At 59.5% G+C, this 25,211-nt stretch overlaps 1 protein-coding gene across 5 annotated transcripts in view; it reads right to left on the bottom strand.

Annotated features, from left to right (window-relative positions):
- TTC28 (tetratricopeptide repeat domain 28) overlaps positions 1 to 25,211 on the bottom strand; it is a 625,904-nt gene that overhangs the window by 13,487 nt on the left and 587,206 nt on the right. For all 5 annotated transcript variants that reach the window (XM_027050850.2, XM_027050848.2, XM_027050849.2 and 2 more), the window contains 4 exons: positions 17,244 to 17,388; positions 7,337 to 7,516; positions 4,446 to 5,166; positions 2,214 to 2,338 (listed from right to left, as the gene is read on the bottom strand). In XM_027050850.2, the coding sequence (XP_026906651.2) occupies positions 2,214 to 2,338; positions 4,446 to 5,166; positions 7,337 to 7,516; positions 17,244 to 17,388 (1,171 nt within the window). The remainder of the gene's footprint in view (positions 1 to 2,213; positions 2,339 to 4,445; positions 5,167 to 7,336; positions 7,517 to 17,243; positions 17,389 to 25,211) is intronic.

The following is a 25,211-nucleotide window of genomic DNA, read 5'->3' as shown; positions in this document are numbered from 1 at the left end:
GGCTTCTCGCAGGGGAGGGCACGAAGGGAAAGAAGGTTCCGGTCCACGCCAGCGAGGGCCGGGAGACTGGGAAGAATTCTGGCCCCTCCCGAGCCCACTCTTCTGCTCCCGGCTCTCCCCCACAGACACTCAAGTGACTCATCTAAGACCCGCTCTCAGGCCTGCCTCAAACCGTGTAGCGGTGCCCCGTCACTAGGACAAACCTTCAGGCCCCCGAACCCTCTTCGCTGGCCCACACACCTCACACACAGCCAGCGGTCCCCATCGCGGGGCTCTGGCTGGCGGCGCCCTTCTTCCCCATGCCCCTGACTCCCCCTTCGTCCCTCGGCAGTGACCTCTAGAACCTATGCCTCCCCTTCCACCTCAGGTCCCCCTCCCACCCGCCAGGGCCGAAGCCATGCCTGGCACACGCTGGGCTCAGTGTGTCCAGTCACTACTGAGTCCGCTCTCCCCGTGAGCACCTCCCACAGCCTCCGGCCTCCCCGCAGGTTTCTCTCCTTAGGGGAAAGCTCCGTCCCTCCAGAGATCCCGTGTGCCCCAGGGCACGTGTGCCCTCACTGGAGGGGCAGAAGAGCCGTCCAGGATGTCACCTGAGAATTTTCTCACAGTACGACCCTGGGATGCTGGGAACTGACCTCACAGGCAGGACAGGAGTGTTCCTGGGCAGGACAACCAGCTGGCTGGCTGGCACGCCTTGGAGACATGCTGCCCACGGGGCCCCGGGGGGCACCCAGGGTAGTTAGGAGGCAAGGGCTGGTGAACTTGACCCATGGCCCCTGTACTCACCCTGGGAAACGAAGCCAAGAAAGAAGAGACAGCCCTTAAATGTGCCTGAGGGGCCGCAGGGCTGAGTGGGGAGCGGAGAGACCTGGCTCTGGCTCCAAGCCTGGTCTGGGAGAAGAAAGCCAAAGGGGTAGAGAGGGCATTTTGGTTCTCTCAGAAAAGCAGCTTGGGGGCCGCAGCAAGGGAGGAGGGGACTCGGCGGGGGGGGGTGTGGGGGTGGTGACGGGGCCGGAGAAGGTCCTAAGCCGAGCAGCCGAATCACTCTGTGCGGTTTCCAGGCACAGGTCCGAATCAGCCAGGAGAGTCTCCTCAAATTCTCAGAGCAGTGAGCTCAGCTACCCTGGAGCAGGCGGTGTGGGCTGCCTCAAGTCTGGCCCGCGGGCCACCTGGGGTTTGCAGGTGACCTCCTTCCTACCTGGCCACACACTGATGTCGGGCAGACCCTGAGCTTAGGAAACGTACAGGACTGACCGACCACCAGGATCACACTGAGCGCCCCCGCCTGGGCCCCGGGCCCATGGGGGCAATAAGCTGAGTGGACGTGCCCACCGGAACCCGGCCCCCAAAGTAAGCTCCCTGCTCAAAGCCCCCAGCCTGCTCCCAGGGCCTGTGTGGATCCCAGAGCCCCACGTCCTCTGTCTCTCGAGCTTGGACAGAGCCACGGCGTGTGCACCTCTGTCCTCCGGGATGGCAGCGGGCAGCTGTTTGCATCGGGTCTGGAAAGAGCGTGGATGTGGCATGGACTGTCCACCCACGCGGACCCCCCGGGCTGGGGCGGGGCCGGTCTTCCCTGCGCAGAGCTCCATGGAGGCTGACGGTTCTAAATTGTTAGAAGCCGCCTTCCAGGTTACCAAGTGGGAGAGCGGAAGGGATGTCGTGTCACTGCTTCTTGGCCCGATGTATAACTTTTAAATGTGTGGACGCTGGTGTGGGGCCTCTGTCTATACCCTCGCGCCGGCCCCACAGAGGCTGGGATTGGCCAAATGCAGGGTCAGCGCTGGACTCTTCCTCCAACCAAATTTCAGGGAAGGCCCGTGCCGTTTGCCTCTAAAATACCACCTCTCAGCCACTAGGACCCTACTGTGTTCCAGCTACTCACCTGTTCTCTAATCCTCCCAATGACCTTGAAAAATTCAAAGTTTTATCCGCCCTTCCGGATGGGGAAACTGAGGCTCAGCGAGCCAGGCGAGTTGCCCAAGGCCACATGGCCCAGAAGCAGCCGCGACATGGGTCCCAGGACCTCGGCAAAGACTGCCACAGCCGTGCCCAGGACACGGGTCGTGCCTGCCGCTCGACCAATTGGCTCAACCCGTGGACGTCTGGGGATGGTGCCCCCTCCACCTGCTCATGTCCCCCGGTGCCAGGGAAACGCCACAGCCTCCCCTCCTCTCGAGGGCGTCTGCCCCCGAGAGCCTGGGTGAGGCGCTTACCAGGTGCAGCAGCACTCGCAGGGCGTCCCGTGCGCGCTCCGGGTGCTGGAGGATCTCCGTGAGGGCCTGGCCGATGAGCGACGAGGGGCTGTTGAGCTTAACGTCGCTCCCGATGAGCAGGAACCCTGCGGAGAACCAAGGAGGGCGTCTCTGAGCCCGCCCTCACCTCGGTACCTCACAGCCGCTGGGCCAAGAGGGGCCCTCGCGGCAAAGTGGAAGGACGGATGGCGGGGATGTCTAACTCACCGGGGGACCCTAAGGTGCCTTTCTGTCCCCTCCCTTTTAGGAACTGATACTGTTTCGCTGCTCGGGGAAGTGCCTCCGTCCTCCTGCTGCACAGGAAGTGAGGGCAGAAGAGGCCGCGGGGGTCCCTGGGCTGATGGGCCGGGCCCCCGGGGCCCCTTCCCTGGCTTGGCCACCATCCCCAGGAACACTGGAGACACCCCTGTGTCTGTCTGGAACATGTCCGGGGACGGGGCCACCAGCCGCGGGGCAAGAGGCACCCTTCTCTAGCCGTAGGAACGAGCAGGCAGCCGGGGCGGGGGGACCCACGCAGTGCCTGGGGGAGGGACGGAGGGGTCTCCTCAAGCCACCAAGCAAGCTGAGGACCAAGCTGCCCCCAGATAATGGGGAAAAGGGGATTTCCAAGGGCACGAAGGAGGCAGGGCTGTTTTTAAGGTGAGCAGGGTAGCACCATTCAGACACCGCTGTCCCCAGCACTGAGCGGTGACTTGTGTGTTGTCCGTCGCTAAAACAAGGACAAAGACGCCACATCCATAAACACGTTGGGAAGATCGGGGGAGGGATCCCCCAGAGAGGCGCAGGGTCCCGTCAGGAAGAAGCGCCAAGCACGGGGGCCCAAGCCCCTCTGACTGTGGGGAGCACACGAAAGCAGACGTCAGTGCCGCCAGCCGTCATGGGGCTGCCGCCACCCGCCCTGCTTGCCGCATCTCCCGGTGGGGAAGCAGTTGAACAACACAGCCCGGCCCCCGGCCCTCCCCTCGCGGAACAGCCGCTGCCAGGAGGTTTCTCTTCAGCTGCATGAGGAAATGGTAGATTCTGTCCTGTTCTTTCCAAACGCCTTTTAGGAAAATGCTACGGCTGTGCCGCTGCGTGAAGCAAGCAAATGTTTCCATTTCTGAACAACACGGCTCGGTGGCCGGGCACCACCGCTGGCCCTCGCCGCTGCCGGGGGTGCGGGCCCCCGGGTCCGCCTTGGGCCTCCCTTCCTTTGCAAGATGGCGCCACCCCTAGCGGCAGACGCAAACCCGACTTATTTGGAGAGGAAGGGAGAGGCGAAAGCCATCTTGTTCCCGGTTTTTAAACGTATACGTGGATTAAAACGAAATATAAACGTTTGAAAGAGGTGTGTTTGGCATTTCTATTTCTCGAGACTAAGACACTGTGTTTACGGGTTGGTCCCATTGCTACGGCACTGATGGGAACTTGGCCTTTGCTCTGGAGCGTCCTGGGAGGTTCAGGGGCCGCCCCTGAGAGACAGCCACAGGCTGACACATCGTGGGGTGCGTCAGCGACGTGGCCCTTGCTGGGTGAGGCTGGGGGGCGTGGTGGACTCTTCGTGCTGGCAGTCTGTCGGGGAGGGCTTCCCGCACGGGAGGGTCTCCAGGTCAGCCCCTGTCCCACCTGTGACCAGACGTCACAGACGACACTGTCCCCTCACTCCCAGACCTCCGAGCCCATGGCAGGCCTGCCCGGAGCACGTGCTGTCGTAGCACACGTGGCACAGACACTGAACCCGCCCCCCCAGATGGTCCACACACGGACGAGGAGTTCTCACCCTTTTGTGACCAGTGAGGGCACTGAGCTCCAGGAAGGGTGAGGCTCCGGTCACAGAGCCCAGGCGTGGGGCTAGGTCAAGCCCAGGTCTCCCGATGACCAAACCCAGGGTCCTTCTACCACACGGCTCTTTCCTACAGTCCCTCAAGGGACTTCACGCGAAGGTGCCATAAAATGGGTCGTCCAGCATACACGTACGTCTCGGGAAAGGTCGACCCTCACGCTCCAATGGCAAACTATTCTGCGGCTCCCTCGTCAAAAAGACCACTTTAACACCATGGGGGTAAACGACTGACTTGGCAGAAGGCCAGAGTCTCCGCAAACACCGCCCTCTTCCTGCGCCTCCTCGGGGCCCCGCGCTGCCCTCCTCACTCCCACCCGGGGGCTGGCCGTGAGGACCAAGCCCCGGGGTCCGCCAGCGGCCCGTGCTCCTACCTGCCCAGTTGGATGGGTGCGAGAAGGCCTTGCTGCTCTGCACCGCCTTCATGGCCTCCCCCAGGGCAGCGCTGGCTTTCAGGCCGTTCAGCAGGGATGAGTAGAGGGCGTGGAGAAACATCTTGGAAGCGGCCACAGGCACGGGCCACAGGGACACGAGGACACACTGCGCGCCGGCAGCCAGGAAGGCCCGCGTCAGCGCGACGACCCCGTCCGCCGTGACCTTGCTGTGGGACTCCTGAGAGGAGCCGAGGACCACCAGCTTCACGGGAAGCCGCAGGTCCAGGACGTCGGCGGCCGTGAGCAGCAGCTCCTGCAGGGGCGGACAGTCCGAGATGCTGTCCCCGTCGCTGGCGTCGTCCTGCACCCGCAGGGACTCGGGGATCGTGTAGGGGTGGCCGAAGGAGCTCTTGCCGCCGGCCGGGTTGCCGTCAGCGCCGGGGGTGAGGACCAAGGCCGACAGTTTCCAAGAGATGTGCGTGGCGAAGTGGACACACTCGGCCTGGGTCAGGGCGCTCATGACCCTCTCCTTGGTGGCCACGCTGCCCACCAGGGGCTGGCAGCCCAGCAGCTCTGACACCATGTAGGCTTCCTCCTCAGCCGACGGCATTGGCCCCCACAGCCACCTGTCCATCACCGCCGGCGGGAGCTTCGGGTTACCGACCACGGCCGCCATGGACGTGGAGCTGGAGGACGTGGGCGGGTTCTTCCTCAGGTGAGACTAGGGAGGGAAGACAGACCAGCGGGCCACCCGTCAGACAGTGGCCCGCTGCCCCGGTGGCGGCAGCCGGCTCGGCCACAGGCTTCCGGGCAGTGCAGGGCTGGGCCCAGCTCGGCTGCACCTGTTCCCCCACTGACCTCGTTCGCTCAAACGTTCCACACCTTTTAGACCTGGGTGCTCGTCTCACGGAGAATCACACAGTGGTTCTCCATGTGACAAGCTCTTGACAGTTGGGACCGGACGGGAGAAAGGGCCTCTCCCGTTTGTGAAGCCCTGGGGGGCCGGGGGCAGGAGGTGAGGGCATGTGGTGCCCGCCTGCCCCATGCGTCTCACTCCCGCAGACCTCCCTGCGGGCCCTGAAATAAGGGGGGCACCCATTCCCCAGGAGTCAGGGCTCTGGGAGTGACCAAAGGCAAGTCAGTCTCGGCGGAGCCAGGGCTAACTTAACACACTCTGTACTGGAGAGATCACGGCTGGCCTCTGCTCCCTGTGCTGCAAAATAGAAACATCACTGAATTATAAAATCGCACAGGGGCGCCTGGGTGGCTCGGTCGGTTGGGCGTCTGACTTCGGCTCAGGTCATGATCTCACCGTCTGTGAGTTCGAGCCCCACGTTGGGATCTGGGCTGACAGCTCAGAGCCTGGAGCCTGTTTCGGATTCTGTGTCTCCCTCTCCCTCTGCCCCTCCCCTGTTCATGCTCTGTCTCTCTCTGTCTCAAAAATAAATAAACGTTAAAAAAATAAAATAAAACCGCGCAAAGTCCAGCGAAGTTCTGGTTGCCCCCCAGAGGTGCCTTTCGATGCTGTGGGGGAAACATCAAGTATCAAGTTATTTCAGAATAACTTGCTGGTGGCTCCACTAGGTGGATACCTCGGACTGGGCAGGAGAAGCGCCTGCCGGGCGTCGGGCAGGAGACGGGCCTCTCCCTCTTCCTGGCTACGAGGGCAAACAGCCGGCTCACTGTTGTCATCAGCACGAAGCTCTCTCAACACGGGCCGCCTCTGCCCCTCAGGGTGCCTCTGGCAGCGGGTGCAGCGAGAGGCCCTCCGTGCGGGACAGTGTCCAACGGGGCCAGCTCCCTTTGCATCTGGGGTTCAGAGTCGGCCACGGCCACACAAAATACTCAGAGGAAATAATTTCTTTCACTTCGAACTAAGTCCGTTCCAGGAGAAGGTTACAATCCAGCCACCGAAAATGGTCAAACAACTAAGGTGTCCCAAGCCCCGCGAGGCAGAAGCTGACCTGGTTTGAACCATGTCAATGACCAAGGTCAACAGGGGCGAAGGCAGATCCCAAGGGGGCTGTCCACACCCAGGGCGTGGGGTTTGGGTTCCTAAACGAGCCACTTTCTCCCACTAGGAGGGGCCCCGTCTGAGCCGGCTCTGTGGGGCTCCAAGAGCGCCAGCACTTGAGGCCGTTTTCAAGTTTGAAGACTGGGCAGGGCAGCTGGGCCGCCAGAGTGCGTGCCTGGCGGGTCGGGGGCCGTGAGGGTCTGCGGGTTTGGAGAAGGGGAAGAGGATCGGGGTTGGCTGGAAGGCTCTCCAATCAGGCGGGCGGGCCGAGGGTGGCTGTGGGGTGAGACCCATGACTCTGTGGATGGCCTACTGTCGCCCTCTTGATTTTTGTGGACATCGCTTCTCACACTGACTCTTGCGCGGAATGAGACCCAAATCCCTGTCTGTCCCCTGAAAGCCACCTCGTTTGTACTCAGTTCTTTCGCTGGCCTGTGAGACCCATTTCCACTTGACGGTAATCTCATGTGTCCGCCAGCCCTGTCTGCGGCCCCTCCGCCGTGGGCAAACTCAGCGCCCGGTCAGCATGAGGTCGGGGGCGCCGGGGGAAACCGTGTTCCTCAGATACTCAGCCTGGCCTCGGGCCTGACCCGGTGCCTCCGAGTAGCTCCCAACCTTGATGTCACGGCAGAGACATCTGGAGAGAAATGACACACATCACGGCTTCCTGGGACAGCAAAGGACGGTCAGGGGTCAGGAGGGCTGCCCCCCGACCTCCGGACGGATCTACTCCCAGGGCAACCTACTGGGCCGCAAACAACAACATTAACATTGCTAAGGTATCACACCCTAACCCTCAGGAGCCCAGGCTGGCCAGGAAGACCGTCCTCCGGGCGCCCACCCCACCGCGAGGCACCGCGGTGGGCGCGAGGCTTACCTTGGCCTGTGGGCTGAGGGAGCGGATGGACGGCACGGCGATGAGGGCGAAGCGCTCGTACAGGTACTCGTTGGAGGAGCTTCCCTTCAGGAGGGCGAAGGGGATGAGGTAGAGCTCCCCCTCCAGGACCAGGACCAGCTGCCGGTGCCGGCCCACGGGGCCGCCGGAGTGCATCAGGCCCTGTCGGGAAGCGTGGACACCTGAGCCGGGGCCCGGCAGGTGGGGACCTGCCTGCACCGGGCATTGCCGAGCCACGTACACGGATGCACCCAGGAAGCACCGGGCAGGCCCAAAGCGTCCATGTGGGGAGCGTGGGTGGTGGCTTGGGGCGCTGCCCACGGGAGCACCACCCCGTGGGGGCTTCTGTCCGCCTCGCGGGCCCCACCCAAGGGGGAGGTTGGGAGCCAGTCCTGTGTTTTATTTTATTTTTAGAGAGTGTATGCGAGCGGGGGAAGGGCAGAGCGGGGAGAGAGAGAATCTCAAATGGAACGCAGAGCCCGACGCGGGGCTCAATCCCATGACCCTGGGATCATGACCTGAGCCGAAATTAAGAGGCGGACACTCAACTGACTGAGCCACCCAGGCGCCCCAGGGGGCCGGTCTTTTTAAGTCGGCAGGGCAGGGTGAGAGACCAGGTCACCAGTCAAGGAGGGGGGTGTCCCACGAAGACCAGGACTGGCCCCAGTAGGTCTATGGGAGGCAGGGAATTGTTCCAGAAAGAGCCCTGTGAGTCATTTACCACCGAGGGCCAAGCCAGAGGATGCCACGTTGGTCCGGAAACCCTAAGAGCAGTGTAGGCGTGATTCCTCTGTGACACCGTTACTGGGCCCAGGCTGAGTGTGAACAGAGACGAAGCCAAGGCCACTGCCACACAAGGGGACGCCACCCGGAGCCTACCCGGGGAGAAGACTGAGTGAGAGCACGGGGCATCCGGCTGCCGGCTGGCCCTGGCCCTGGCTCTGGGGACAGTCACAGCCAGACGCCCGTCACCCCCACCCCCGCTGGCCTGTGCAGGAGTGAATGTGCGCGCCTAATCCGTCTGACGTGCTGCTGTGGGCGCTCGACCGAGGCTGCAGAAGGCACTCAGCTAACCCAAAGTGACATGTGCCCGGCGGGACATTCAGTCCGTACAAACCCCCCCTGTGGCTCTTTCACTTTTTAAAAATTCTAGATGCATCGAAAGAAAGCAGAGATAAAAACTATTAGGCCAATTTGCTTGCTGTTCACTTTACGAGCTATTTCCCAAGAAGGGGTAAAGGAATCACTGTACAACCGAGGGAGGAGGAAGTGGGCTGTGTCACACTGTGTGATGAATTTCTGGGTGGGCCCAGGGAGGCGAGGAGGGCCGGGTGCCTGCGGGCTTGGGAGTCCCCTGGGCCTGGTGGGAGTCCCCACCCACCGTGGCCACGCTGAGGGCCCCCCCCCCCCGGCGCTGCAGGTGGAGGTGGCCCCAGGAAGCTGCCCTGGATGGCAGTGCCCCGACCTTGCTGATGGGTCAGCAGCCTTACCAGAGACAACCACTCACTGCTCAGCGGGGGCCTCCCTGCCCGACATGTGGGCAACGTGGGAGCTCGGGCTACTGCCATGTGCAAAACCGGGCCCACTCTCGGCTGGTCCAGGGTCACCAGGCATTTGGTGGATGAGATACAGGCCCCACCCTCAGAGGCCCTCCTGGGACTCCAGCTGCCGGGGGCCGAAGCCCCCGATAAGTCTCTGCTGGCCGTCACCCCATAGGTCCCGGGCTTCCCCGGGACCCACACCACTCCCGGACAAGCCCTCAGTCACGACAGCACACACACGCGGGGATCAGAATGAACAGAGGGGTCCTGGGCCAGTGAGAGCTGTAATGCCGAGGCTGGAGGCCATTCAGAGAGGCGTCACTGGAAGGGTCTTTGTACGGACTCTGTGAACTCTGCCTGCAAGACCTTATCGGGGGCCCCAGCCTAAACGTGGGTGATGTCATGTCCCCGAAGGCAGCATGGGTGTCTTCTCTGACAATAAATTCTGATCTCTACGAGGGGCAGTCAGCGTCATGTGGCCCTGCTATTGGGAGTCACTCTCCCTCACCAGGTGGCAGCTTCTCCATCAGCCAGGAAGACTGTGGACCGGGGGGAAGCCAGAGAAGTTAGGAGTCCGGGCCTGCTCGCAAGCTTACAACGGTGTACTCAGAAAATGTACATAAGAATCCCTTACTGAACGAGGTGGTATTAACACAGAAGCCTAAAATGTCAGCCCCAGAGGGTGGCGGTACCCACCCAGGACATGACGACGGCCCTGCCAGGAGGCCGCCCTGGCTTGTGAGGGCTGGGGAGGGCCTGGCCCGGGCAGAGGAGGCCCGCGAGGTCAGCAGAGAACAAGGCTGGGGAGAGACGTGGAAGGCAGGCTGGGGAGGGCCCCGCCCGAGGTCAGACAGGAAAGCACGGCTCATGTCGGCTATAAGCACCTGCCATACGTTCTCTGCTGAGGAGCCTCTGATGAATGTGCAGAGGTAGGCCTGCGTCACAGGGGATGGGGCTGTGCATGCTAACGCAGATGAGGAGACAGCACGGAGAGAACGGGACAGAAGACTTGCCGGGACTTGGTGAAGAGTGACCTCGGTCATGAGGAGAGGGAAGTCTCTGGAATTCTAGCCTGGAGATGGGGACAGTTTTCTCTGAGTGGACTGCATCTGGGTCTGATACAGAGGTCTGGGTTCTCCTGGAATGGTGCCTCATGGCTGGTACTGAGCTGCGCATGCGCACAGTCCTGGGTGGGGGCCCTGAAGGGGACCCCTGTGCAGACAGTGTGGAAGGAGGCAGGCGACAGCAGCACTGGCTTGTGGGCAGACAGGCCCCACAGCAGACTGACAGCTCCAGTTAAAAGATATGGGGAATGGACTGAACATGTTGGAAAAGATGCCCTGGAAACTGTCTTCTGAATTTTCTGCCTCCAAGGATACACGTGCACTGCCTTTTTACCAAAAGATTAGCTATAATCCAATGTGAACTTGAAAATGGAAAATAAAGTGATGTCTCTATCCAAATTACATATCATCTATTAGATGGAAAAAGGAAAGACAATTCAAAGAAAGGCTCCTCTGTGCCTCCGAATGTCAGTCTAGAAAGGGTATTTGCTGGCTTCTTAAGAGTCCTGGGCTTGTAAGATAACGGGCTCAGCATCAGCCCCACACCAGCAACTAATACATTCCAACAAATTCCAGCAAAGACTCAGACTTTCTGACTTCTGAAGTGTCTAGAAATGGATCTTTTGAAATAGCATAAGATCAGAAGGCCAGGGGTGCTAAAACCTGTCTACTCCCCCAGTGACCTTGCCCATCCCAGTGTGTGCCAGGCCCAGGATGGAAAAGGGAGAGACCGAGTGCCCCAAAAGGCAGGCCTGGCAATGAGTGGACTCAGGCTAAGCTCAGTCTTTGCACGGGGGGGTGGGCTATTCCTTTAGACAGGGCAGGCAGTGGGCACCCTGGAGGTGGGTGTGAGCGGCTGTTAGACTCTCAGCTCCTGGCACCTTGTCAACACCTGCCCTGTGACTGGGTTCCTGCAGCCAGGTCTCCTGTGGAGGAAGCTCGCTGCTGAACTTTCTCAGGGGAAGGCACGGAGGGCCAATGCCAAGGGAAGGCCTAGGTCAGCGGTAGGTGCAGGGACGTGCAGCGGAGCCCAGGACGTGTCTGTCTGGGACCCTGCAGTCTTGGCCTGGCGATAACCTTCCCGCAGCCCTTTCCACATGAAAACCAGGTCCTGGGGACCCTGTGCACTCAGCAGGCCCCTGCCCCGGCAGGCGCCTGGACTCTCACTGCATACCCTTGCCAACTGGAAGCCGACTGTCTGCCCGCCTGCCCCCACGCAGAGATGTCCTTTGCTTGCCAGCAGCTCAAGACGTGCTCCAGCCTGGCCAAACCAGCGGTTTGCTACCCAGTGGGCTGAACCACACCTTCCCTGGTGTCCACCTTTTCTTGGGTAAACTCCATGATGCCTGTGTCCTGGCTTCTGGCTTAAGAGCTATGTGCTGCACACAGGTCACCAGGGTTCGGAGGATCCGCCTGCACCCTCCATGTACAGGGAGCTTCGTTGTCACTAGAGGACACAGGAAGCCCCTCAGAGTGCCACAGCATCACAGACCAGAGGAATATACACCCCTGATCCTGGGTCCGTGAGTTTTGGGGCAGATTCGATTTGGGATAAAATGGACTTTACTGTCTACAAGGATTCCAGAAGCAAGAACTGCTTGGAATCTGGCCACTACAGAGCTGTGTTACAGGCTTGGGATTTTCTTCCTGACTCGTATTTTTGCTCAAGTGAATTGATCAGACCTTTCTAAGGTAGGGAAACCTCTTCCGTGATGTTTCTGGGAGATCCCGGCATCAGGGAAGGCTGCACCTGGTCTCAGCAAATATCACAAACCTGTTGGAAGTAACGCTCAGACCATGACTAAAATCTATAGACTGTACACACTGCAATCCGACAAGAAAAGCAGGAGTATGGGTCAACCCCTCCGACTATGTTCTTTGGCCAGACAACAAACCACTGGTTTGCCTGAAGAACCAAATAAAGGGAGGGGTTCGGAATTTAGGTCCTGGGGAAAAGTGACCATCCTCCAGCCAGAGCCGGAAGGGTCTGCCGGCCAGGAGTGTTCAGCTCCAGCTAAATCAGCCAGAGGGGTTGCGTAAGCTGCAGGGGCCTTGGACAAAAGTGGCCTTCTCTTTCCCGACAGACCTGGTAACAATGAGCCCTCGTGCCCTCAGGGGCAGGAACCTGCCAGGAGAGGCTGAGACAGCCTCGGTGGAACATCCACTCGAACAGAGCCAGAACCCAGCATTGGCCCAGGTGGGAACAGCACTCACCTCATGGGAGCCTGCTCTCCCCGCCCGTTTTGGTGCCCCAGAAACCGAATGGAGCTAGCTTATTGCCTCCATTTTTCCTTCTCCTAATCAGTTGTAGAAATGTTTGCTGTCCTCGTTTGAATATTACTGCAGATGTCTCACTCAGAAATCCATTAGACAGGCTGGTGGTGGGGCGGCCAGCCCTGAGCATGCCAGTCTCAAGGACCTCATCTTCCACTCCGCAGTCTGGAGTGTAGGTCTGATTGTTTCTAGGGACAAATACTCCCTGGCCATCTCCAAACCTTCAATCTATGTACAAAACAGGCACCCAGGTGGTTGTCTCCTGGGGCATTGCTCTGGGGTAAACTGGTTTATCAGGCTAACTGGATTTTGCAAGAGTCCTCTCCCCCAGAGCAATAATTCAAGGTACAACCCAGGCAGAGCTGAGCTGCGCACCACCACCACCCCCCCCCCCCCTCGTCCCCACCGCACCTTGCAGGCATTGATGAGAGGTCTCAGATGCTTCCCAGAGACCCGGTGCTCAGGAAGGCAGTTTCCCAACCTAACAGACCTGAACTGCAAGTTTTAAGCACGTTTCTGGGGATCCTGAAACAGGTAAGCCCATGTCAACAGGCGGGCCAGGAATACTTTTCCCTCTGATCCTGGTCATTCACTCTTTCAGTCTGTCCTACAACCTTGGTTTTACGACTGTAAATATAGGAAACAGGGAATTTCGGTAAATGGAAGTAATGATAAGGATGACAGGGGACTATAACTAGAAGGAGTCCAAACTCCAGTGATCCTGAAAGGGCCCCAAATCTGGACCTGTGGACAATGATTCGAGCAAATCCTGGGCAGTTCCCTGTTCTACGTCTGGCACCTTGATCAAGCAGCCTCTGGCCCCGTGTGCAAACTGAGGGGGTGAATTGGGACCTGAGTGAACAAGGGCTTCCCCTGAGCAGCCCAGGGGGGCCTCTTAAGTCCAGGCCCAGAAGCATGGCTTACTGTCTTTTACTCTAGTTTGAGTAAAAATGAATGCCAGGGACACAAACAGGGTCCAGTCCCTTTCACACTAAGCACTTGCAACTTTTCTTCGGTGACATTTCCTCTCGTGGGTGTCAGACAGGACTTCACTTAATGTCTGATGATGGGTCACGTGCAGATGCGGCCGGGCCCTCCTGGAAGAGAGCTGGACGTGCTCGTCCCTGACAGCAAAGGACGGCGTGGTTCCAGGAAAGAGCCACGGCAGGGTTTCCCTTAAGCCAGATTAAATCAAATACTGGTAGAAGCCTAGGGTAAAATATTATTTTGTTCCACTTTTCATACTGTCTGACCTAGTCCCTTAGCCATAGGACTGGGGCTAAACAAAGGCAGTTGTTCAAATAATTATAAGCCCCATGTGAAGAGGCTAATCGTTTTAGTCTTGAAGTGTCAGTGATTCATAAGCTTGGACCTTCGGCTTTGATTTGTCTTTTCATTGAAAATGTGGAAGAGGGTTTGACCCTGCCTGGGAGCTGATGGGGCCGGGAGCGGGCGGGTGGTGTCCTATCGCCCTCTAGTGGCTGCCAGAGCAGGCGGGTGTGCTGGCCTTAGGAAGTGACAGGAAGCTCCAGGCCCCCTCCTCCACCTAGGCGGCCCTCTGAGGAGGCGTCGCTGCAGCCCATCCCACCTGACATTCCCACACGGGATAGCCACCCGCTTCGCACCTCCTCCTCCGTGTCCGGGACGGTGTGTCCCCAACACATGTCAACAAGTACCTGGTGAATGAATGGATGAAACTTCTCAGTCAGGTGTTTTTACTGAAACACCACGTATCCCTTCAGAGAGCCTAGGAAAAGCTCTTGCTCTGACCATTTACTTTAATGGCCTTTGACAGGTTTCACTCTGGCTCCTTTGAGGCCGCCCACACTCCTTCACGGTATTTGAACACCTCGGCCACAAAAGAAAAGAGTTTAACTATCAGGGACTAAGGATACGCTTTTGAACTTAATGCCCCATGTCAAGGTCAGACTGCACCCCGAAAGTGGGCGCGTGGGGCTCTGTCACATGTGTTCGTACAGCGTAGTTCCTGAACTGCATGCTGGCCAGTGGGTCTGGTGGCGGGGCTTCTCCCTTCCTTGGGTAATGCTACGAAGGCTGATTTCATTCGCTGTTATAACTTGTTGAGGGCCGTAAGTCTTCCCCTCCCCAGTCACCACCTTCTCCAGGCTCAATGGGGTGGGTGTGGGTCCCCTGCGGGCATGCATGATCCTACCCTGAAGTAAGCTAGAATCCTGGCACCTTGCGGGTTGGCGGGGTCAGGGTCTCACTGGATTCCAAGGTGTGTAAGAGCAGGCCCAGCCCCTTCCTCCTGCTTCCCGACCTCCGGGAAAGCTCTCAAGTGCCGCAAAGTGGCCACAGAAAACCCAAGGGCTGATTTGTGCCTTGGGTCCTCTGCTTTGTATGACAGACTAGTCCCAAACAGCAAGTGCAGCATTCCACCAACATCACTGAGTGTCAACGTGTCCCAGGCCCTGTGCCAGCTGCTGAGGACACAGATGAGGGACCATCCTCGCCTTCAGGGAGTGTGGGGTGGGCAGCAAGAGAGGGAAGGTGAGGCTTGCCAAGAGCTAAGCTCTGAGTCCGGTGAGGTATGGGGTGCCATGAAAGACATGGGGCATACATGGAACCTCAGTGGCTGGTGGGGAGGGGGATGAAGCCTGCAGGGTGGTGGGAAAAGAGGGCAAGGAAGGTTTCAAGGAGGAGGGTGCACGTGAGCTGGCCCAGAGAGAGGCGAGGAGCTCGTCAACTCCAGATGACCTGAGCTTCCAAGTATGCGCTTGGTCACAGCCAGTCTCCCCCTCTGCCCTCCGCCCCCTGCCCCTCCTCACCGCTCCCACCAGCCCCTTGCACGTGCAGGGACTAAATAATCTGGGACCCAGGTGCAAAAGGAGAAATGCACTCACTCAGAAGGCCCGAGTGAGTGAAAGAATGGGGGGTCCCAATAGCCTTCAGAGGGGATCAGTGCACGATGCAGAGCTCAGGGCGGCAGGGAGTGGTAGTAAGTCACCAAAACGGTCTTTGTGACGACTGATGGCAGCAAAGAAAACCTGAAAAATCAGCCTAAGGGTACAGGTGTATATTGCTTCCCTGAGATGTGGCACACAAATCACACTCTGATAGCATGCTGTCGGAGGTGCTCTGAGCTGGGGCGCTCTGTGCAGTCCCGGCCCTTCCTTAAAAAGAGGACGCCGAGGGGACAACGGTCCTAAGAAGAACAGGACAGCCCAGCGCATTGCAGGAAAGGAGGAGACAGGACTGGGCCTCTGTGCTGACGGGCCCAGAGGCCTGGGGTGCTGGGAGGGGCAGTGACCGGGTCACAGCAGCCACCTCTCACCAGGGACTCTCCCTGCTTCTGCTGCCCTGCGTGCCCCTCAGATCCCGCTAAGCTCAGCCCTGCTCTGACCTGACACACTCTGTGGGGTAGTCCTCATTTTCTAATGAGGACACAGGTACTCGAGGAGGAGAAACAGCTTGGCCAAGGTCACCCAGCCAGGGGAGGGTAGCGTCAGACAGGAGTCCAGACGGCCGGCTGCCCCTGGCTCCCTGAGCGAGGGAAGTCTGGAGGGCCCAGGCAGGGGGCACGGCCTCCTGAAAAATACCGGGCGAGTGCCACGTGTCCTTGGCCAAATGCTTCTGCATTTCCTGGGGATGAGGAATCACTGTCAACGCGGGGTTTCCCGAGGAGGCACATCACCTCTGCCAGCAGGCTGAAGTGGGCGAGGGTGCTGCCGAGGGGCCACCCCAACGTCTGCAAGACAAACCTCCCACCTGGCTGCACACAGCGGCCAGGACGTGTGGGCTGGGAAGGCCGGCGGCCTGCTGTCCAAGGGCCCGTCAAGCACGTCCTCCCTGTCTGAGAGCCGGGCCCCCACAGATGCAGGCACTCTGGGCTCTCCGTGGGGTCTGTTAAGGACTGCCTGTCAGGGACACATTGAAGACCTAGCCCCCTGTGGAATGGTACTGGCCGGGGGGCGGGGGGTTCGGGACATAATTTGGTTTAGATGAGGTCATGCGAACGGAACCTCCATGATGGGGCCGGTGCCCTTACAAGAAGAGGAAGGCACCAGAGCCTCTGTGTGAGGACACAGTGGGAAGAGGGTTGTCTGCACCCGGGAAGAGGGGCTTCACCAAGAAACTGAATATGCTGGCACCCTCACCTGGGACCTGAAGCCTCTGGAGCCATGAGAAATAGATGTGTGCTTTCTAAACCACCCGGTCCACACCGTTTTGTTAAAGCAGCCAGAGAAGACTAACACACAGTCACATACAAATGCATCTGATAGGTGCACCATTCAGATTCACAAGATCCCTGAGCCCTTTGGGTTCTCCAACCCAGGCGGAGAACCGTGTCCAGATGGAAGGATGATGTGCGAAGACCAGAGCCACAGAAACCCATCAGGGGCCGTTCTCAACCTTTTCAAGAAATCCGAAGTGAAAGGGTGTCTTTGATGCTGGACTCTGGGGTGGAGTCGGTGGCCCCTGACGGTGGCAGGGGCCGACGGATCTGTTCTCGGCAGACAGCACGGCCCTGGCATGAGCTGCTCTGGCAAGACCCTCGGACGACAGGTGGGAGGTGGGGAAGCAGTCCCGCAGGGTGAGACAGAGCCACGGGCACAGCCCTCTTGGATCTGCTCGGGGCCCACGCCGATGGCGCGCTCGCTGCTGACCACGGTGGGCGTGTGCACAGCCCCGCGCCTCCCTGGGCCTCCCGGAGTCTGGTCTGATGAGAGGAGGGAGGAGGGCAGCACTTCACCGTGTACCTGACGCAGCCGAGGCCAGATGTGCCTGGCTGGAAAGGAGCAGAGCTCCGACTTTAGCCTGGCAGCTGGAACCCGGGGCGTCACGCACTAACCAGCAGCCAACCCAGAAAGCGCTTCCAAACACCGACTGAGAAGCTGGACAGAGGTTTGTGTTCTGGAAACCACTCCCCCCCCCCCAACCCCGGTTGTCTCAGGAGCCCATGTTGTATCTGAGGGGCACACATGGGCGTTGAGCGGTAAATGATGCGTCCTGACGCCTAGAAGCCTCTTGGCCCCGGGAGGCACTTACCCCTTCCATGGGCGCTATGAGCAGGTCGTACAGAGCACGGAGCGGGGGCCTGGCGAACGAGCTCTGCCTCCGGGGGAGAGAGGAGGTCCCGTCCTTGATCGGCGACATGGTGTTGCTGACCAAGCTCGTCATGCTCTGGCAGCTCCTGGGGAGAGAAGGGCCAGGGGATTAGGCAGGGCACACGCGGGGCGGGCGGGGATGCGCCACTTGCTCCACAGTGCTCCGGGTCCCAGAAAGGGCAGGCTGGAGGCTGCACAGCGGGGCCGGCCGGGCCTCCCTCCCGGCTTCGCCTTCCTCACCTTCCTTTCAGGTGATTTTCACAGAGCAGTGAGCACTGACAGAAACCGCAGGGCAAACCAGCTGCACACAACAGCTTACATTTCCATAGAGTTTTCCTGCATCCTCAAACGTCCCAAAGTGCTGTTCAAAGGATTTAATTACATCCTTGTGTGGAGCGACCGTGTGCAGGCAAACGAACGTGAGGACCATTGGAATCAGCGGCAGCCCCCAGGCTGATGGGGAGGGCCGTGCCAACTAATCTCTGGGCCGGAGCTGTGGACAAGACAGGGGACGTGCTGGCCCCAACCCAGGGCTCAGGTCAGCCGCCGGGTACCCGCCTGAGCCCCTCGAGGCCCAAGGCCCTGCAGACCCCCTGGCCGGGCATTCCCTGCACAGTGGGTCTGCTCGAGTGGGTCTGTAGTGTGGCTGCAGGCTTCTGTTTGCTTTTTAGCTTGTGCCCCGGTGTTGCCAGGCAGTTTTATTGGTACAGGTGGCATTCTTGATCCAAGGACCCCAAGTTTCACACTCCCAACACAGGACGAGAACATTCATTTCCTGGGGCACCTGGGTGGCTCAGTTGGTTAAATGTCCGACTCTTGATTTCGGCTCAGGTCATGATCTCATGGTTCTGTGAGCTGCCAGCACGGAGCCTGCATGGGACTCTCTCACCCCCTCTTGCTCTCTGCCCTTCCCCTGCTCTCTCTCTCTCTCTCTCTCTCTCTCTCTCTCTCTCTCTCTCAAAATAAATAAATAAACATTAAAAAAAGAAAGAAAGAAAACAAAGTGTTTCCTGAGCACCAGTTATCTGCTAGGCACTGATGTCGGCCCTGGGGACCTACAGAGGACACACAGCAAAGGTGAGCAGAAGAGACAGCAGGCAGGGAAACACGCCTATTTACAATGGAGGGACCGGGCTGCCCCCACTCTTCCCTCTGAACCTGCCCCGTCACTCGGCCAGTGTGGCCTCAGCACAGCCTCTGGGGACATTCTCTGCATGACGGCTGGACAGTCAGTAGTCTCTCAACCTTGTTTCAGACACTCTGCTCATCTTTGGAGTTGCCGCTACGTCCTCAAGGACCCTTAAGGGGAAAGACGAGGTCTGACACGAGATACACCTCCGAGCTTTGGTAAATACTCTGGGCTGCTGGCGGTGGTGGCAGCTGGGTCGTTTCCTGAGAAAAGACCAAAAGGCAGCTTTCCCTCCTGGGCCTGGCCGGGATCCACAAGTATCGAAAGAAGTGATGTGAAAGATCCAATCTGCGTTTTCCAGGTAGAGTTTCTACCCCCTGGCCTTTCCCCCCCCCCCCCCCCCCCCACCGGTCAGTGTTCTTGGCAACGTCCCACTTGACCTAAATTCTAGGGCTGTGCCAAGCCGAGCTGTGAGCGCCCCGGCACCCCCTACCCCCTGCAAGAGGAGGGAGGGCAGAGGACTCGGAGGCCTGAGAGCCTGCTCACGTCCGCCCCTCTGTCTCGCCTGCTCAGGAAACGTGCCATTACAAGCGACTGGGCGGAGGTGCATCTTTGCCATCAGAGCCAGTGAAGCAGAGATAACCCTGGAGTGACACTCGCAGGCTCTCTTAATTCCACAGGATACACCGCAATTTGGTGCTCCCCCAAAGGAGAGCACCAAATTGCTGTCCAGAGGAGCCGCTCTGGTGGAACGCAGTCTGTCACGGGCCTGTGTGCACACGCGTGTTATTGGCAGACGGAGATCACGGCCCTGCCGTCGGATCGGCAGGACAGGGCGGCAACAGACCGCTGGGTGCCCTCTGCACTCCCTAGACAGGCGTCCGCCCGGATGGTGGGCCTGTGACCCCACGGGAGGCCTCTGAGTCTGATCAGTCCAGCTGCAGGTGTCCAGGGAGAGTGCTAGGTCCCCAGACGAGGCTGTGGCCACAGGTCTTCACATCGACTGACGGGGCATCCCACAAATCCCAAGGCTCTGAACTAACAAGCTTCTTCTGGAGAAAGAGACCCCCATGAGCTGCCCTCTGGGGTAACAGGAGACCAGCACAATCCAAGCTGCATGGGGGAGCCCCAAGCGTTCCACTTACTCCCCAAACTTAGAACCACGTGCTGATTCCCCCGCTGCTGGCAGTGTGAGGTGCTGAAATATGGATTCTGGAAGTGGCCAAGGAAGTGCCTGGGAAGGAAGATGTCTGGAGGGAGTTAGGGAGATGGGGAGGTACGTGGGGAACAGACCTGCTAGGTGCGAATCCCAGCCTGGGGCTCTAGGCCTCGCTTTCTGCACCTGCACAACCGGGAAATGCTGCCCACGGGCACGGAGTGGCAGGACGGGAGAAAGGGCTGCAGAGCACGCAGCACTGAAGGTCACTGGGAGTCTCAGCTGGCGGCACAGCGAGTGACGCAAAGGCCTGGGCAGGAGGGTGGGACGCGGGCTGGGATTCCAGATCGCAAGCACAGATGGCCGTGGCGTCTTCTTATTGAAACCCACAGAGTGCCAGAGGCATCTAAAGGGGCCAACAACGCTGACCTATTCCACACGTGCTGCTGCCCTCGATGGGACAGGCCTGCGGGGTCCCTGCACCGGGCTGCAAGGAAAGGGGACGGTTCCAGCAGGGGTCTGGGGGCACCAAATCACAAGACGCTGACCAACTGCCGGTCAGGCAGAGCCAAGAGAGGGCGTTCCGGGAGAGGGCCGTTCGATGTGGGCACCATCATCTGGAGTCAGCTGCCTGTGGACAAGGTGGAGAAGGCCATTCCAAGCTGAGGGAACAACGTGGGGGAAGGCACAGATGTCAGGGACAGAGACCGGGGTGCCTGGGGCAGTGAGTGTGGGGGGACAAGCATGCCAGGTGGGCCTGTGGCTCTGAGATTGTGCTGTGGGGAGGCCGTGAACCTCCTTAAGCATCAGGCTTGCCCGGACAGGAAGCTCCTCCACCCAGGCTAATTCCTTCCCTGGGGTGATCCGAGGAGGCCCGTCTGCAATCTACATCCTTCCCTCAGAACTTCCCCACTAGTGTCCGGGGCTGGGCTTGGCAGAGCCCCCGCGATCAGCCCGTATGACAGCCCACCTCGCCCCTGGCCGGCTTCAGTGGACAACCAGTGAGATGTCTCTGGCTGGGGCTGGTAGACACATGGACCATCAAGGTGCCTGTTTACTCCGAGGAGGTTTCCTGGGACACACCCTTGGGGCATCTGTTTCTAGGGAGCGCAGATTCTTCAAGAACCAGGACCTGGGCACCCCAGGTCACACAAACCCGCAGAGGACGCCCCATGTTTGAGCCTCAGCTGAGCCACCCTGCCTGGGGCACCTGACTATGTCCTGTTCTCTCCCAGGCTGTCAAGCCCACCCACACATCATCTATACTTGCTGACTGCTGCCCCTGGAGGCCACGGGAGTGCCATCTCTCAGCCTCTTACCCTGGTCCCTCGCGAGGCCTGCTGGGTCACAGATGAGCCACCTCTGGAGCAACAGCTCCTGGGCACTGACCCCAGCCAGCCCAGCCTGGGCGGGCACACCTGCACCTGAACACATGGCTTCTTACACAGGTCAGGCAGGAAGCCCCAGAGATCAAGCCTCTGACCTGTGCTTCTATTCAGTGGAAGGCACCTATCCCTAGAGATACCATTTTCAAAGTAAAACCAAAAGCCGAGAAAATAGTTTGTATTTAAAAAAAAACTGACCAACCTGAAACCACAATTTGAGATCAAAGTAAATCCTCTCGACCTTCCTTCCCTGAACGAGAGGCATACTGTTGCTCATGCTTGAGCCGGCCACTGCGGGGGGCTCATGTGTCCTCTGCAGGCAGAACCGCCAGCTGCTTTCCTGCTCTGGCACCTCCCCTCCCCCCTGCCACACCGGGCTGTGCCTGGACAGCAGCAATGTGTGCTGGTCCCCGCCGGACAGCTGGCCCGGGGGAGGGAATCGGAAGGCAGCACACCAAGGCCAAAAGCGACTGAGCACCCCGTGGACCCCAGGGCCCTCCTGAGGTGCAGGCCCGGGAGGGTCGCAGGCCAGGACCTTGGGGGCAGTGGTGGTGCCCCTGCCACCCTGTGTAGACTGCAACCAACGAGCCCCCCCTTCATGTGCTGCTTCTGTTTTCACCACAACATGTACAGTGACCTCCCACAGCTATTTACTGGGGTACGTTTGCCCAGACATCTGCATAAAGGCCTATTCAATAATTCAAAACAGCCAAGCAGGCGGCTCCTTAGCCCTGAGCCTGGGAACGCTTACCCACAGCAGCAGACCTCCCGGCGGCCTCTGTCCCCTACTGGCCATGGGACTCTGGCAAGCACATCACTCTCCTACCTCCCTCTTTTCCTCGCTTGTAAAACGAAGGGGTTGGACTAATGTCCTTGTGGGTCTCTTCTAGTCTTAATAATAAATTAAAAATCAACTCAGTCTAGGAAACTGCTGAGACGATGGTGGCTTTTCTGGCCCTTGTGCTGACCGACAGGGCCCAGAGCCCAGCAGCCCTCTCTGTGCTCGCCTGGTATGACACCCGTCCCGGGGAGAGGTTCAGAGTCACGGCCAAATGGCAGCGGGTGCCCAGGCTCTGAGCCCCTGATGGCAGTGGGTGGTGGGTGTGAAGAGGCATGTGGGACGGTACGCTCCTGTCGTCCTCCTTGCAGGCACACCTGCCTCTTCCCTGGTGTGGCCACCATGGTAGAGGAGAGGCCATGGAGTGGGCTGGGGGTCCTCTGGGGTGGGACCTTGGTTACTGAACTGCTTTGCCTTCTGTGGGGCCTTTCAGGCTGGGTGACTTCTCTGTGCCTCAGAAATCTGACTCTAAGACAGAGAAAAATGCTTTCCACTTATCAGAATGGGAGGGCTGACTGAGATGCAGACGATTCCCAGGTGGCAGGAGTGTGAGCCATAGGAGGGGTGCATCCAGGCACCTGCCAGACTGGCCACGTCCACATGCCTCTCTCAGGGTCCTAGGAGGCATGGTTGTTCCTCCTTTACAGATAAGGAACCAAGGCTCCCAGAAAGTAAGAGACCTGTACAAGGACACAGAGCAGGCCAGGGGCCAGGTGGGCCTCCCACCTGGTGGGGGAGGGGTTTTCACACTGAGTGACCTGCCAACCTGCACCTGCCTCTGCACTCCCCCAGCCTTCCCCGCTGCTTGGTCTGTGCTGGGCAGCTGACAGTCGGGAGCCTCTCCTGGGGGCTGCTCTGCTTCTCTGGGCTTTTTGGGATCTGCAAGGAGGGGCCAGGCTGCCGGGACTCACGGCGGCACCACCGCGCAGCTCCAGCAGGTGGCACTGGCCCCCTTTCTTCAAGGCCTGTCCGTTTATTGCCAGGGACCCCGTGGGGCTAATTGACAGCCTAACTCTCAGCAGAGAGATTTTCTCACACCACACCGTCTTTATTAGCTCATTCCTCAGATGATTTTTATTAATTTACTCCTGGAGAAATATTCGTTTTCTCCACCGCATGGCTGTCTGCGTGGTGGTGGGAAAAGGAGAGGGAGCGAGCCCAGATCCAGGAAGAAGGGAGGCCGGCAGGCAAGGCGGAAGCTGCCGGGTCTCTGCACGCACAGGATGCAGAGCTGGAGATGATGTGTGAAGCACTACCAGGGAGGGCAGAGGCATTGGGGTGTAGTTTATGTCTCGGGAATGATGACAAACACCAGGCAGCCTGGGCGGCACTCGCCGCTCATGAATCTCCCTTCGGGGATGAAGAGATCTATTCCCCATGCAGGGCGATTTATAACTGGGATGGGCCTGCAGAAGACCCCGCGAGCTCGGACGCGCTCGGGCTCACACACGCCGACGCAGCCCAGGCTGTGGCCGTGTCTGGGCTGGACGTGTGCCTGCCCGGTGTGAACAAGCCCAGCATGAGGGGAGGCAGTGGGGGGAGGAAGTCCCCATCCAAACCACGGCGCTGCGTGGGCACCAAGCCAGTCGCCCCTCCCGTCAGGGTTCCATTTGAGGAGGGGAGCTAGGTCACTGTGCACACGGCTGAGCGGGCTAGGCACCCCCACCGCACCACACACATCGGTTTCTCGCACTTTCACATCCAAACATGAAGAGCAGAACAAGCAGGTGGAAACAAGGGAGCAGGGGCCCGACTCTCGCTCGCTCGAGAGACTAAAATGGGTTCTTGCTCAAGCTTGACAACTCCAGGAACGGCCAGAGCCACCGGGCCTGGAGATTCCGTCCCACTGTCCCTGCGGCACGGAGACAGGAACCAGCGACCCAGAGCTGAGTGCAACCAGAAGCCTTCACTGCGTATGAACAGACGGGCTTTGGCTTTCCCCTACATGCACTTGGACCCTGAGGCAGGCAGGCCTTCGAGGGCAGACCCTGGGGGACTGTGAACAGGACTCCCTCTGGGGGGAGGCAAGAGGCCCTGGCAGAGCACAGGGGAGCCGCTAGGAAAGCTGCCATTTCATGAAAAGGCAGAGGGGCAAACCAGGGCAAACCAGCACTGCTGGGGCTCTGGCCCTCAAGTGCCAGGAAAATCCACTGCACAGTCTCTCAAGCAGCGCGTGCTTACTGGTCACCCAGGGTGACTGCGGACGGGCATCAGTGAAGGGAGGAAGCGTCAATCCCCTGAAGACCGAGCGAGGCCTGAGATGGCCAGAATGTGTGCGTGTGCATATGTGGCCTTACAGCCTGGCCGCAGGCAGGAGGGCTGAGGTCACCATGGAGCACATTCTCCTTCCCCACCTCCTTCCTGGGCCCCATCCATGTTTCCCACCAGACACTCGGGGCCTTCCCACCTGTCTGTCTGTCTGGATGTAGGGCTGTGGAGTAAGCTGAACCAGGAACACTCACCACAGGGCACATCCAGCCCTGGCATCTTCAGGACCAGCAGGAGGGAGAGGAGGGGAGGAGCAGGAAGGGAAGTAACTGATGGGGGGCTTCCTCTGGGGTGGGTGCCCCTCCTCAGTGCGGTCGGGCAACAGGAAGCCTGCAGCCTGGGGGGTGGCCTGTGTGCTCTGGGGAGCCCAAGGCCTAGAGCTGTGTTGATCTCAGGCCCCGAACTTCCATCTGGAGTGCGCCCTCTCCCCCCACATGGCAGACCCTGCATGGAGTGCCAGTTTCCAGGGACCCTCTGTGAGCGGACCTGGCCTCCTGGTCAGGGCTGTGCAGGGAGCAGGGAGGAGGAGGAGGCTGCTCCCCGTAGTGGGGAGCCTGCTGCAAGTGCGGCCGCATTTTCTCAGCTGTATTTCCTCCTCGGCTCGGTTAAGGGCTCCTTACCCTCTTGGGATGTCTTCATCGCACATTTTCACTTTCTAACGGCCACTTTGGGCAGCTCACTCTCTGTGCTCGCAGCCGCAGGGTAAGTCAGGCGGCCTGTCCTGGGCCCCGGGGGAGTCCTGCCTCTGTTCCTCTCAGGCCTTGAGACCCCTCCACCTTGGTCAGTGGGGAATTCCTCACAGCTGAGCACTGCTCTTGGGAGAGGCCCCCACCAGACAGTGAGCAGAGCCATGTGGCTCCGTCCTCCCTGCCCTCAGCCCTGCCCAGGATGCTTCAAAATCCCCTCCAGGACTCTGAATGCTGAACTGAGTCTTCTGAGGGATGGGAGCCGACCCGAGATTTGAATAAGTACCTGGGGTTTAAGGTACTAGTGGAAAAAATTAATTGGCAAATCCATTATATTCAAGTAGCCAGAGATGCCTCAATTCAATTTAAAAAGGACTCTGATACCATTCAGTGACTCCTGCTGAACATCCTCCCATGAAGGGTTGTCTCCTCTGGGAGATGAAAGCT

Source organism: Acinonyx jubatus, chromosome D3, assembly GCF_027475565.1.
Source record: "Acinonyx jubatus isolate Ajub_Pintada_27869175 chromosome D3, VMU_Ajub_asm_v1.0, whole genome shotgun sequence".
Lineage (NCBI taxonomy): Eukaryota > Metazoa > Chordata > Mammalia > Carnivora > Felidae > Acinonyx > Acinonyx jubatus.
Note: the sequence above shows the minus strand (reverse complement) of the source record. Positions and strands in the feature narration are given on the sequence as shown.